General features: G+C 36.8%; 1 protein-coding gene across 4 annotated transcripts in view; it reads right to left on the bottom strand.

Moving 5' to 3' along the window:
- The window catches only part of COL14A1 (collagen type XIV alpha 1 chain), a 239,414-nt gene that overhangs the window by 147,607 nt on the left and 78,649 nt on the right, over nt 1-13,158 (bottom strand). For all 4 annotated transcript variants that reach the window (XM_036876369.2, XM_036876368.2, XM_036876370.2 and 1 more), the window contains exons 6-8: nt 3,524-3,679; nt 2,587-2,706; nt 1,173-1,337 (exon numbers count right to left, since the gene is read on the bottom strand). In XM_036876369.2, coding sequence (XP_036732264.2) covers nt 1,173-1,337; nt 2,587-2,706; nt 3,524-3,679 — 441 coding nt within the window. The remainder of the gene's footprint in view (nt 1-1,172; nt 1,338-2,586; nt 2,707-3,523; nt 3,680-13,158) is intronic.

A 13,158-nucleotide genomic window follows, 5' to 3' on the forward strand; every position in this document is an offset into this window, starting at 1 on the left:
ACACAGAATGGGGAGTAAACACATTAATTAATCCCCATTAGTTTAAGTATTCCTTTTGCAGGGATTTCCTTTGTTGGACAAAACGATAGTGAAATAAGAAATAAAAATTAAATCAACCTCTGATGTTTCTTGCCTTAGGACTCTATAGTAGCTTCCTAAAAGCACAGCTGGGTCTGTGTCCACAGTAACAAACTAAGATTGAGTGCATGCTGAAGCACTGGGCTTAATGTCAATAATGTGTTTGATGGTAATTAGTTAAAACCAACAAGCTTGGATTCACATAAGAATATTCTAGGGAAGACAGGCCCAAATTTCTCTCACCTTTCCAAACAAAATAGCTTGAGTGTTAAAAAGAGCATGGAAAAGCAAGAAAATGATCATGGTGATTTGGAAGGAATTTGTTGTGTAAGGATTTTACCTTGCTCATCTTTGTGTCCCAGCAACCACTACAGTGCCTGGCACACAGCAAATAAGCAAGTACTTCTTCAATGAAACAACCTATAAGCCACATTTTGAATAGCAAATCTAGGAATGGGACAAAGGAATTGTTTTTGTTATGTTTTGTTTTGGGTCTATCTCTACTAAATAGAAGACCTTCCTACTGCCAAAGGAAAGGTAATCGTTTCAATCAAGAGCAAAACTGCATCATCTACATATTTTGCAGTTATTCTAAATGTGTGCCACATGTATTCTTTTCTGCAAGACTGATACCTTATAAAGGATTAGTTTCAAATATGCATATCTATAACTGTGTGCTTTCTTTATACAACTGCAGGACCTTAATTCCTTGAAAACGACAAATTGGTTTCTCCCTCAACTACCAGAGAAAACAGAGCTATAAAGGGATACTAAAAAGAAAGTCCTGCCTAACAAAGGCTAACATATAGCTAACTTTGCATGCCACTTCATGCTTTTCACAAAACTTATATATGGCCAGTCACCTAGAGGGTCTCACACTGTAGGATACATGAGAGTTACCATCACTTCCATTTAAATGTAAGGAACTGGGCTCAGATCACATGACTGGCTATGAGAGCCAGGACCAGAAAGCATTCAGGCCTCCTGGATCTTTACAAAGTGCACGTTGCATTACATATTGCATATTACATATTACATTTAAGTGGTTGTGTGTCTATGCCCTCTGTTGAAACAGGACCACTGAAAACACACACCTATGGCAAACAGTTCTACACCAGATTCACGAAGGCGTCTGGATGGTGGAATAATATCATCTTGGGACTTTCCATCTGTGATCAAAATGCCAATTTTGGATACTCCAGTCCTTGCTCCAGCTTCTGGTTTAAAGCTGTTTTCAAAAATGTAGTTCAAAGCAAGACCTGGAAAAAAGACAAGGAAAAGTAAACACAAACCAACCATCTCCAATAAAATGCCTTCCAATTCTGTAAAATATAACCACAAGAGAGTAGTTTATTGAGTTAAAAGAGTTTTTATTAGATGTGAATTTTCATCTTCATTTTTACAATGACCTTTTCCTTGAAAGATCTGACAAAAAATTAAAATCCATCAAAATAGAAGTAATAAAAATAAACCAAGCACTGCATTATTTCAGAAACTAGCATTTAGAAAGAACATTGAATTCATTAGCCAATGGATGTTGACAATAGGTGTACAAGTAGATCTCAACCTTTATATTTAGGATAAAGCAAGTGACTGTCCCAAATATTACGACTATGCTTTCGATTTTGCTCATGATGGTCTAAAGAACCAAAAATTTTCTGTCTCTCTTCTTTAGGAATAGTGGAGTCAAATCCAAAATAATAATTGAACCCCTGCCTTTTGGGTCTGACGTTTTTCACCCAGAAAAAATAAGAAATGCTGCCACAGTGTTAAATAAATGTGTTTATTAAAATTTTGGTTGTATTGAGACCCATGAGATTATGCCGCAAATTGACAAAGCAATGCTCAAGATTTCAGTGGTTTACTTAAAAGTCAATGATAGCATCTACATTGCTTAAACTGACCTTAAACTGTGTGCCTGGGAAAGGTAAGAAAGAGCGTGCACTAAGGTGAAAACCTGCGATCACACCTTGTGGCTGGGAAAATTATAATCTAAATACTCCTGCATTCTTTGTTGATCGAAAATAAGCACCAGTGAGCCAAAGAGCCACAGATATTTTCCTAATAATGACTTATTGCAGAATAAGGGCAAAGAAAATACCTTCCTTGAAAATAAGGTAGAAGTTTGTTTTCACTTAAGCGAAATGAAATGTAGCCAGAGAAGAAAACAGGTGAGAAGAGGAAGGAAAATGAAATGACAAAAGTCAAGGCAGTCACCTAAGACTGTCAGCCTCAGGGACAGCTGCGTCTCCTTCTAGCCCAGCCAAGGCCTTCTGGGGACCTCATCTTCACAGAGCCAAAAGAATGAGATGTCTGTATTTTAATTCTCAGTGCTGAATTTGAGAAAAGAACCGCCTAAGAATTCTAATGCTACCTTGGTTAAAAAATACTACCCTAAGTTTTACAAGTGGCAGAATGAAGTAATAAATGAAGAAAGAAAGAAATAGCAGAATGAAGCTATTCTTCAGCAAGTTATGTTGCTAAAAACATGGACTGAACAAATCATACCTGTTAGCGTATTTCCACCCTTGTATGGCAGATTTCGGACAGCTTCGATCACCTCGTCTTTTGTGTTAAAGGCGTTCAAGTGCCATTCTATTCTGGGGTCGCCGCTGTACTGTGCAAGACCTGGAAAAAAGATAAGAAAGCCCACCCAGAAATGATGGTTACTCAAAGACCTAATAGACTATTCAAGACGCTAGAATGATGAAAGGCCTAATCTTTACCTTTTTTTTTCTGCCTCACTATGTGCTTTCAAAGAATTCCTGACATCAATTTAAGGAATTTGTTTGGACATATCTGGGTATAGGAGGAATGCACGTATTTTCCAGCCATTTATAAGTAAGCACCCTACTAGGCACTTGGGATATTTTTTTAAGTCTGATCATGTAGATAAAAGACCTAGATTTATTTGTTTTTATTCTCAAAGATTTTCCTTAATGATTTTCCCTACAGGCTATTTAAAAGTTAAACAATGAGACTTTATTTCTGTGGATATATTACTCAAAGATTTACAATTTTTTTTTACCTTCTCTAGAATTGGCAAAAGTATCTTGTACCATGTAATGATTTCCAATCTCTAATTTTCATAGTTCAAAATTTCACTAGATGCAGGTTTCTTTTAAATAAAAAGAAAACTTCTACCCAATAGTCTTAAAACAGCTGTAACTTTAAACCTTTTTGTTATTTGTATTATTATTGTTATTAGGGAAGATTCTGACCTTTTAGAAAATTAAAATGTGTTCAGTAATTATTGGAATGACAGTCATAGTATAAATTAGTAGGAATAAATATTTATTGATCCAAACATGTGCTTTGGGGAATATCATTATAGTTGATTCTGTAATCCTGAAAGCCTCTTTTTAAAGAATTTTTGAAATTTCTTAAAAAGCCTCCTGGCATTTTTACATTGACAGCCGACTGCTGTCAACGACAGAAGATGTACCAATTCGTGTCTTCTGTGCGCCCACATTGAATGCTGTAACCAGGTTTTCCAAGAAAAGTCGAACCAGTCTGAAGTTGAATCTTCCAATACTCCAAGAACCATCCACCAGGATTACAATATCAGCAATAGCTGGAGTTTCACAGAAAAATTTCACTTCTGCAAAGTATAAACCAGAGAAGAGTCCATGTTACTGTTGGAATATTTAAAAGAAGGAGCCTATTTGATGCTTTTCAGATAACTTAGTGTTAAGAATACAACGAAATTCCCATTCAAGCAACTGTTTTTACAACCTTCCCTTTAAATGCATTTTTACTAGGAAAAAATTGTGGTAACGGATGGCAGCAAAGCCAGTGTTCTGGAAATAGTTAGGAGAACACTGGCAGGTTCGCACCATCCTGGCAACTCAAGCCTTCTGCGTATTTCAGAAAGTAGTGCCTGTGCACACTCATCCAGCTCTGGGTTTCAGCCTGCAGATTCTTTCCAGGAAAGGTCTTAGCAACACCAGTGAGGGAGAGTCAGCAGTGATGGAAGATGGCCAGGAAGCAGAGCAGCAGCTCTCCTGTCCTGATAAGTCTATGCTGGAGGAAGTGATAGGAGAAGAGAAATATGGGCTTCCTGAATTCAAGGAAAAGTCAGGGCCATGAATTTAATCTAAGAAAGGTACACAGACCTCTGCTAATGTAGAGAGGGTTTGTGGAGGAAGAAAATTGGAAAAGGGCCCAACAGTATCCCCAAATTCAAAGTCTTCTGTATACTGTGTCAATGTGACAAAAAGATTTTGTCCCTAAATATCATTTAAATAATTGATTTTTTTAAATGGCTCAATTGGGCCTCAGAATAAGAATCTAAAAAAAGGATGCCCAGTGGCTGGAGCGGCACCATATTCAGCTTTACCCTCAGGGAAAGTTCCAGCCCACAGTGATAGTGGGCAAGATGCAGAGGGCAAATGGCTATCTTTGCAACAAAGGAGACGCTGATAGAGTGTAGTCTGTGCTTGACTAGGTGAAAACCGCCACTTACATTCACACAGACCCAAGACAGTAAAATATTCTCAAGGTGTTTACGAACCCTTAAAAATTTCATGGTATTAGTACCTTTAGTAGCATTGCTTCCTAGTGTAGTTTGTGCTTCGGAAAGGACAGCTCAGCTTTGCTGAATTGTCCTATTAGGAATGGAGATCATGAATATTATGTATGTGTGTTTCTTTGTATCCATGTTAACGTCTTGAAATTGCCCAGGAAATCCCTATTTCGTTTTTCAAACATTAAAATGACAAGAAAACATATTTGAAATATAATTTATGCAATGAAAACTGAAATACAGAAGTGTCCGTAAATAAATTGGATTATTTTATTTTCCTGGGAAGGAAAAGTAGTTGAACTATCATGGTTGGGGTAGGCAGTTTAATACATGTCTCTGCATCTACCAGGCCACATTTTGCTGAAAGGATTTTGTTTTTTTCCCAGACATAAATATGCATGGAACACCTACATCCTTTTCCCAGATTGAGGAAAAATGTATTTGCCAATGAAATACTCAGATACTCATTGTGGAAGCTAAACAGTACAGCTCAGTTCAAAGTTTGTATATTATATTTTTGAACACCAAATGTCCCTTGTTTAATCAATCAGGATTACACTATCAACAATAGCTGGAGTTAATAGCCAAATACAAAGCCAGTACCAACATGGGAGTCAGCCCTACTGTAGCACACTAGTAATATTCTAAAACAGAATATTGCAAGAAGTCATGAGATAGAAATTAATTTGTTTTTTGGAAAAAATCAGAGAAAACCGAAGTCTCATGAAACTTCAGGAATCTATTTCTGTCAGCTTTTATGGGAAAACTTACTTTAAATGGAGAATAGTTTTCTTTCTCTTTCAAAACTGTTAGGGATATTATTTCACTTCATTTGAAATAATTAGTCAATTAACTTTTTTCACCTTAAACAATTAATTAATTGTTTGGGTACACTGTAGATGGGGTCTTAGAAAGGGAACAATTTGTCTGCTTATTTAGAAGAGGACTATGAAAAATGACATTTTCTACTTTAAAATTGTTTCCAATGAAAATGTTCTGTTTAGTCAGCTCACTCAGTCATTTTGACCTAGAGATATGAATTCTCTATAGCTCCAAAGTAAGGTATTAGAAGATTGATAATATTAGTGATATTAAATTTTTTTAAAGTTGTTCATCAAAAACACCTTAAGGAAAATAAAAAGACAAGTTACAACTGGGAGATACATACAATATAAAAAACTAAAAAAGTAGAAGTATCAAGAACACATAAAAAAACCATGAATAGACACTTCAGAGAATAAGAAATACATATGGCCAATAAATAAATGAAGAGAATGTTTAACTACATTGGTAATGATAGTAATAAAAAAATCAAGCTCATAATGCAATATAATTTGTGCTCATTCAACTGGAAATAATTAATAAATTTAATAAGATGTATAATTGCCCCAAAGATAATGAAATATTTAGGTATGTACTTAAAACCTGTGCAGGATCTGTGTGCTGAAAACTACACTACTGAGAGAAGAAATCAAAGAAGATATAAATGGAGAGGTTTATCATGCTCATGGATTGGACTGAACGTAGTAGAGATGTCAATTATCCCCACACTGATCTATAGGTTCAATATGATTCCTATTAAAATCCCAGAAAAGTTTTTTTAGATATAGATAAACTTATTCTAAAATTTCTATAGGAAGGCACAGACCCTAAAACAGTTAAAACAATCATGACAAAAAGGAAGGATGAAGTGGAAGGAATAATTTTTCATTTTTAAGACTACTATTACACAGCTACAGAAATCAGTGCAGGATATTATTTCAGAGAGAGACACAACATCAATAGAAAAGAATAGAAAAGCCAAAAGTAGACCCATACAAGTGCACTCAACTGTATGATTTTAAGTCACAGAATGGCTTTAGACAAGTGCACAGAAGTACTTCAACAGGTGGTGCTGGAGCAACTGGACATCCATGAAAGATATAACACAAATAAATAAATAAAACTTCACCTGAACCCCATACTTTATACCAAAATTAATTCAAAGTGGATCATCAATTTAAATGTAAAAACCATAAAACTTTTAGGAAAAAAACAGGAGTAAATTTTTGGAATGTAGGGTCAAAGAGCTCCTAAGAGTGAACATCAAAAGTGCAAACCTATAAAAAGAAAAGTTGACAAATCGAACTTAATCAAAACAAAATACTTTTGCTTTGTGAAAGTTCATATGAAGAAGATGAAAAAACAAGCTATGTACTGGGAGAAAATATTTGTAAACCATATGCTCAATGAAAGATTCATATATGGAATCTATAAAGAATTCTCAAAATGCACTAGTAAGTGAGACCAAACAATTCTATTAGAAAATGGGTAAAAGACTTGAACAGATATATCAACAAAGAGTATATACAGATGGTAAATACATACATGAAAAGATGTTCAACATCATTAGGCATCAGGAAAATGCAAATTAAAACTACAATGAGATTTTGCTGTACACATCTATCAAAATGACTGAAATAAAACAGTGATAACAAGTGCTGGCAAAGGTGTGGAGAAACTGGATCACTCACACTGTGTCATGGGAATATGAAATGGTATAAATGCTCTGAAAACAGTTTGGCAGTTTCTTTAAAAAGTGTACATAAAACACCACACAACTTAGCACTTGTACTTTTGGACATGTATTCCAGAGAAATGAGAACTTACATTCACACAAAAAAACTGTACACAAATGTTCACAGCAGTTTTGTTCATAATAGTCAAAAACTGAAAGTAGTCCAGATGTCCTTCAACAGGCTAATGGTTAAACAAACCGTGGTATGTCCACACCATGTAATACTACTCAACAATAAAAAGGAAAAACTACTGATACACACAACTCGGATGAATCTTCAGGGAATTTTCCCGAGTGAAAAAAGTCATTCCCAGAAGGCTACCTCCTTCATGATTCCATTTATATACCATTTTATTTTAATGAAAAAAATTTAGAAATTGAGGACTGTTTGCAATTGCCAGGGGCTAAGGACCGGGGGTAGGCAGGAGGTGGATAAAGTTATAAAAGGGCCACATGGGCACCCTTATGGTGACGGAACTGTTCAGCATCTTGATTATAGTTACGGATACACAAACATTCACAGGTGATAAAATTGTATAGAACTAAATAAAATTATTACACACACACATTAATACAAGTAAAACTGGGGATATCCAAATAAGTGGCTATACTTGATCAATATTAATATGTTGGTTGTAATGTACTATAATTTTGCAAAATGTTACTACTGAGGGCATCTGGGGAAAGGGTACACTGATCTTTATTATTCCTTAGAGCTTCTCATAAATACAATTATCTCAATAAAAATCAATTTAAAAAGCATACATAATAAAAATAATGTCTAATAAGAAGAGATGTGGACCCTTGGATCTCTTGTACATTGTTGGTAGAAGTGTAAATTGTTGTAAATTCTTTGAAGAAATGTAAATTGTAAATTCTTTGAAGCACATTTTTCGTATTTCCCTCTAAAACTGAATAAATATTCACCTATCTTGCTGCTGAGCAACTCTACTCTATACCCAAGGAAATCTTACACATATACAACAGGAAGCAGTTAGACAAGTTTCATAGTCACACTGTTAATAATAACAATAAGCTAGAAACAATTCAAAGAGCATCAGTGGGAGAGTGTATAGATAACCTCGGCTTACAATGAAATATTGCATAAGAGGGAAAATAAATGAGTTACACTGAGATGTAACTCTCTAGATGAATCTTAGCAACATATTGCTAAATCACAAACATAATGTCACAGATTGAATCAGAAGGAACAATGCCCATTACGTTCTACAACTTCTGAAGGTGTAAGCCTGGGAGAAACTAACAACTCCTATCTGAAAGTTATGTACATTACATAGTAAACGTTAGGCCCTCTACGCTTATCTATTGATTAGTCCTTACAAGAGCTCTCTGAGATAGATACCATTGTTATCAGTCCCATTTGTGGCTGAAAAGTATGATATATGTGATTTGCCCAGGGTGTCACACAGCGAAGAAGTAGCAAAGCGGGATCTGAACACAGGTAATATGTCCCCAAACCTATGATGTTAACCACAGGACTATACAGACTTCAGTGAGGTACCCATGTTGTATAAAATTAGAAAGCAGGAAAAAAGTGTCTAATGTAAAGTAGCATCCCCCACAGGATGTGCCCCTGCTGTGTGCACAGCTAGTATGTGCCATTTGTAAGCATCTCCATTCCGTCTAGAATTTTTTCATTCCCATGCACTTACTACTTAAGTAGCCCATGTGAAAAGTGTCTCTTCAATAATATTACTGTATTACCGCTATCATGAGAAAATTTTGTACTGGAAATACAAGTTCATTCAAGTATTGAATTAGTATAAACCAGTCTACTCTAAACCTATGTTATTAATTTGATATTATATAACCAACTTGGGTGAAATTTGCTTATTTATTTAAAACGTATTTATTTACTATACACTACATATTAAGCACTGTTCTGGGCAACCGGGAACACAGTAAAGTTCCTGCCCTCTGGCTGCTTAAATTCACAGTGAGAAGAAACAGTCTCTAGCAAAACAACGTAAGTTCAGATTTGTAAAAGTGTTCTACAAAAAAAAAAACAGAAGGATATAAACAGTAGTTGTGAGTGGGGGAGGAGAATGCTACTTTACTTAGAATGATATAAAATTACCAAATTAAGGCTTCCTTTCATACCATATTATTCTTTGCATTCTAATGTCATGCAAATCAAACACCTAACTATGGTTGTTATAGAAACACTCATAATGTATTTAGGGAGAATGGTATTTACCAACGTAGTTAATGAAAATAGAAATGGAAGAATTGAGGGCATAGGATTTTTCTGCTAGGTAAACTCCTATTCATCCTTTAAAACCCAGGTTACACTTCACCAATTCCATGATGTTTTCCAACAGTTCTCAGATGGGACTCATTATCTGTCCTTTATTGCCTCTGCATTTGTACATGCTTTGTTGTATTTATAACACTGGATTATTATGATTTGTTTCCATTTCTATCTCCCAGACTACACTTAACTCCTTTAGAGGTAAGGGATTTATGTCTTATCTTTTTACACTCTTTGTCTGGCTCAGCTCTTAGCACATAGTACATCAGTGAATGTGAACTGCATGGAATCGTATTGTTAAAGAAGAATTCCTTTTTCCACATAATTCATATCTCTAGCAGGGCACTAGAAAAAAATGAACCATTGGGGCTCAATTAAAAGTGGTCTCTCTTCCCACACTGCTACACTACCCCCACTGGGAAAGTGGATTACAGTTATTTAGGGATCAGGGAGCTTGTATCAGGTTTGCCTGTCTCCCACACTGCTACACTACCCCCACTGGGAAAGTGGATTACAGTTATTTAGGGATCAGGGAGCTTGTATCAGGTTTGCCTGTCTTCCTTGATATTTTCCAAGTGCTAGAGGCAAAGCTGAATGAAAGGGGAGCATATAGTATTTTTACTCACATTTTCCTAATAGGCACTAAGAAATCTCATGATGATTTTGACTACAAGTGGTCTGATTCATTTAGTGGTTTTGAATTATTTTTTCTATTCCCCTAGCAAAATTTCTAGCTAGACCATTCATTAACCAAGACATCTGAAGGAAAAGAGTGGTTATAGAACAATTTTTCACTTAAGTATCCCATGAGGTTAAGTTCAGATTTCCAAACAAAGAACTTGATTCCAAGATTAGCCTCAGCCACATCTCTGAAGTTACTTTTTTTATTTTTTAAGAGTTAGAACCATTTTACATTTGCCAAGAGCTCAATGGTTCTAAAAGGGGTTTTCAATACATTGGCACATTCTTCTGCTCACAACATTCTTGTGGGGAGCCATTATTGTCCTCTTTTTTCAGAAAACGAAATTGAGGTTCGGAGAGAAAAGTGAATGGCCCAGCGGTTAGTGGCAGAGCCAGGACTGGATGCCAGGTCTTCAAACCGTTTGGTCCAACATGCCTTTTCCATCACACCTTGCTACCATTACTGTGGAAGATGTCCTCACATAATTCATCATGGGTGGTCACTAGTTATTGTTCTATTACCATTAACAAATTGTCCGACGAGCAAATAGGGAGCAGGGGGCTCATTTCAGTTATGTTTGGAGTTCGCATCAGTCAGAGTAAGCATGATATTCATTTAGCCTAGTCTTGGTGGACTTCCCTGTCACAGCATCCCTGCCAGATGACTGCCCTACCGAAAACAGCACTCCCCATCACTCCCTTCTTTTATTGTTTTATTTTTCTTTCCAGAACTTACTTCCTAGAAAGATACTATGGAGTGTGATGGTTAATTTTATGTGTCAACTTGGCAGGGCCACTGGGTGCCAGACATTTGGTCAGTCATCCTGAGTGCGTGTGTGAGGGCGTTTCTGGATGAGATTAACATTTGAAGCTGTGGACTGACTAACGCAGATCACTAATTACTAATGAAGGTGGCCTCCATCCAATGGATAGAAGACCTGAATAGAACAAAAGATGCAGTAAGAGGGAACTGCGCCTGCCTGCCTGCCTGCCTGCCTTCAGGTGAAACACTGGACTCAAACTCGAGCCGTGGCTCTTCTTGGATCTCGAGCCTGCCAGCTTTCCGACTGGAACGCACACCATTGGCTCTCTTGGGTCTCCAGCTGGCCGACTGCAGACCTTGGGACTTTTCAGCCTCCATATCATATGAACCAACTCCTTATAATAAATCTCTTTCTGTATATATACATCCTATTGGTTCTGTTTCTTTGGAGAACACTATTACATATAGTTACTTACTTGTTGACTGCAGCAGACAGTTTACATCGCTTCTTTTTTTTTAACAATAATAAAAGAACTATCATTTAGTGATGGCTTTCATCAGCTGCATTGCATATGTTTATTCCATTTAAGCCTGATATCAACCCTATAAAGCAGGCATTCTCACTCCATTGAAAAAGAGTTTACGTAACTAGAAAGGTTAAATAACTTGCCCATCATCACACAGTGAGCAGGCGGAAAAGCAGAATTCAAATCCAGAACTGACTCCAAACCCTGTATCACTTAGTATTGTGCAACTCAACTCCTATCACAGAAGAGGAAAGGTATTTGAAAGGGAGGGGGGATAAGGAGAGAGGGAAAGAGAGGAAGGAAGGGAAGGAGGAAGGAAGGATTTGCCAAGCCTTGCCATTAAAGACAGCATGAAATCCAACTCGTACTCATCCCATATCCAGCCCAGGATGAATAACACCATGACAATTTGCAGGCATGTGAAGCCCAATCCCTGAACCACAGCCAAAAGAACATTTCGGCTGTCACTCAGAGCCCTGCATCGTAACAGTAACTGACAATTCTGTCAACATCCTATTCATCTCATTTCTCCTCTGCTCATGAACCATAAGGGCCTAGGAGAAGACATGACAGCTGTCTTCAAATATTTAAGGGGCTGTCACACAGAAGGGGAATTAGGAGTGTTCTGTATGCCCACAAGTGGACAGATTTCAACTCAATTCAAGAAAGAACTTTGTAACAGTCCAGCTTTCCATGGCCCGCTGCCTTGGGAAATAGTGAGATCTCTACCAATAAAACAGACGCCGGTCAGCCCTCCACGGCTGGGCTGAAGAGCCTCAACCATTCTCTCAATTGGGTGAACTGCAGAGCACCCAAACTACCTCCCAATGCTAAATTGTATGATTCTTTCTTTCTCTTCCACCTAGCAAATTAAACCTGAGCTGTTCATTCTGCTCTTCAAAGTTCTCCATAATTCAACTACACTTGACCTGTCCATATTTATTTTTCACATCAACCCAATGCAATCACTCTTCTTTTCCCCAATAACATTCCCATCTCTGAGACTTCTGACACAATTTTTTTTATCCCCACCCACACCATCCCTTCTCATCTACCTTCTCCTACCTCCCACAGTGCAAGATACGAAAAACATGTTTTACTTCCTTTGAATATACAGGGTCTTTAAAAAATATTTTTATACAAAGTTTCCCCTAAAATTTATTTGTACATACCCAGTTATTTCCTGATTTTCATAAGTTAATCCTGACCCAAGAGAGGCTCTTTTGTCTGACCACCTCTATTTAAAAATCAAACTTGCTCAACTTCAGTGCCCAGTGTATTACATTCACATTTCCTTTTAGCTCTGTATACAGTGCTACATGATTGGCTGTATGTTTACTTTGGCTGTTCAAGGTGATTTTTCTGTAAAGTGTAACAACTCACCCATCCCTGTTACTCCAACTCATCAATAACAAACAGATACTGACATTTGGCAATTTCTAAGGAAACACCTGCTCAATTTGACACCACCAGTCAGCCCTGCAGGTATAAAATCAAGATGTTAAAAAATTCTTAGATGAGAAGGAAGGTGTCAATCAGACAAGCCCAAGCATTCCTATGGGAGACAGACTCTGCCCAAATCTATAGCTGTGCTCATAGCAGAAAAGTATTTGATTTTTAAAAAAATGATATGCTACAAGTTATTTTATAAACAAGGACTTACTTAAGGCAGGTAGCTATAATTTCTTACCACTGGAGAATTCACAGGTTAAGAATGATAAAATTTGCTGCAGGCCAGGAGAAAAGGTGTCAAAA

The sequence above is a fragment of the Manis pentadactyla genome, chromosome 3 (assembly GCF_030020395.1).
Source record: "Manis pentadactyla isolate mManPen7 chromosome 3, mManPen7.hap1, whole genome shotgun sequence".
Classification (NCBI taxonomy): Eukaryota; Metazoa; Chordata; class Mammalia; order Pholidota; family Manidae; genus Manis; species Manis pentadactyla.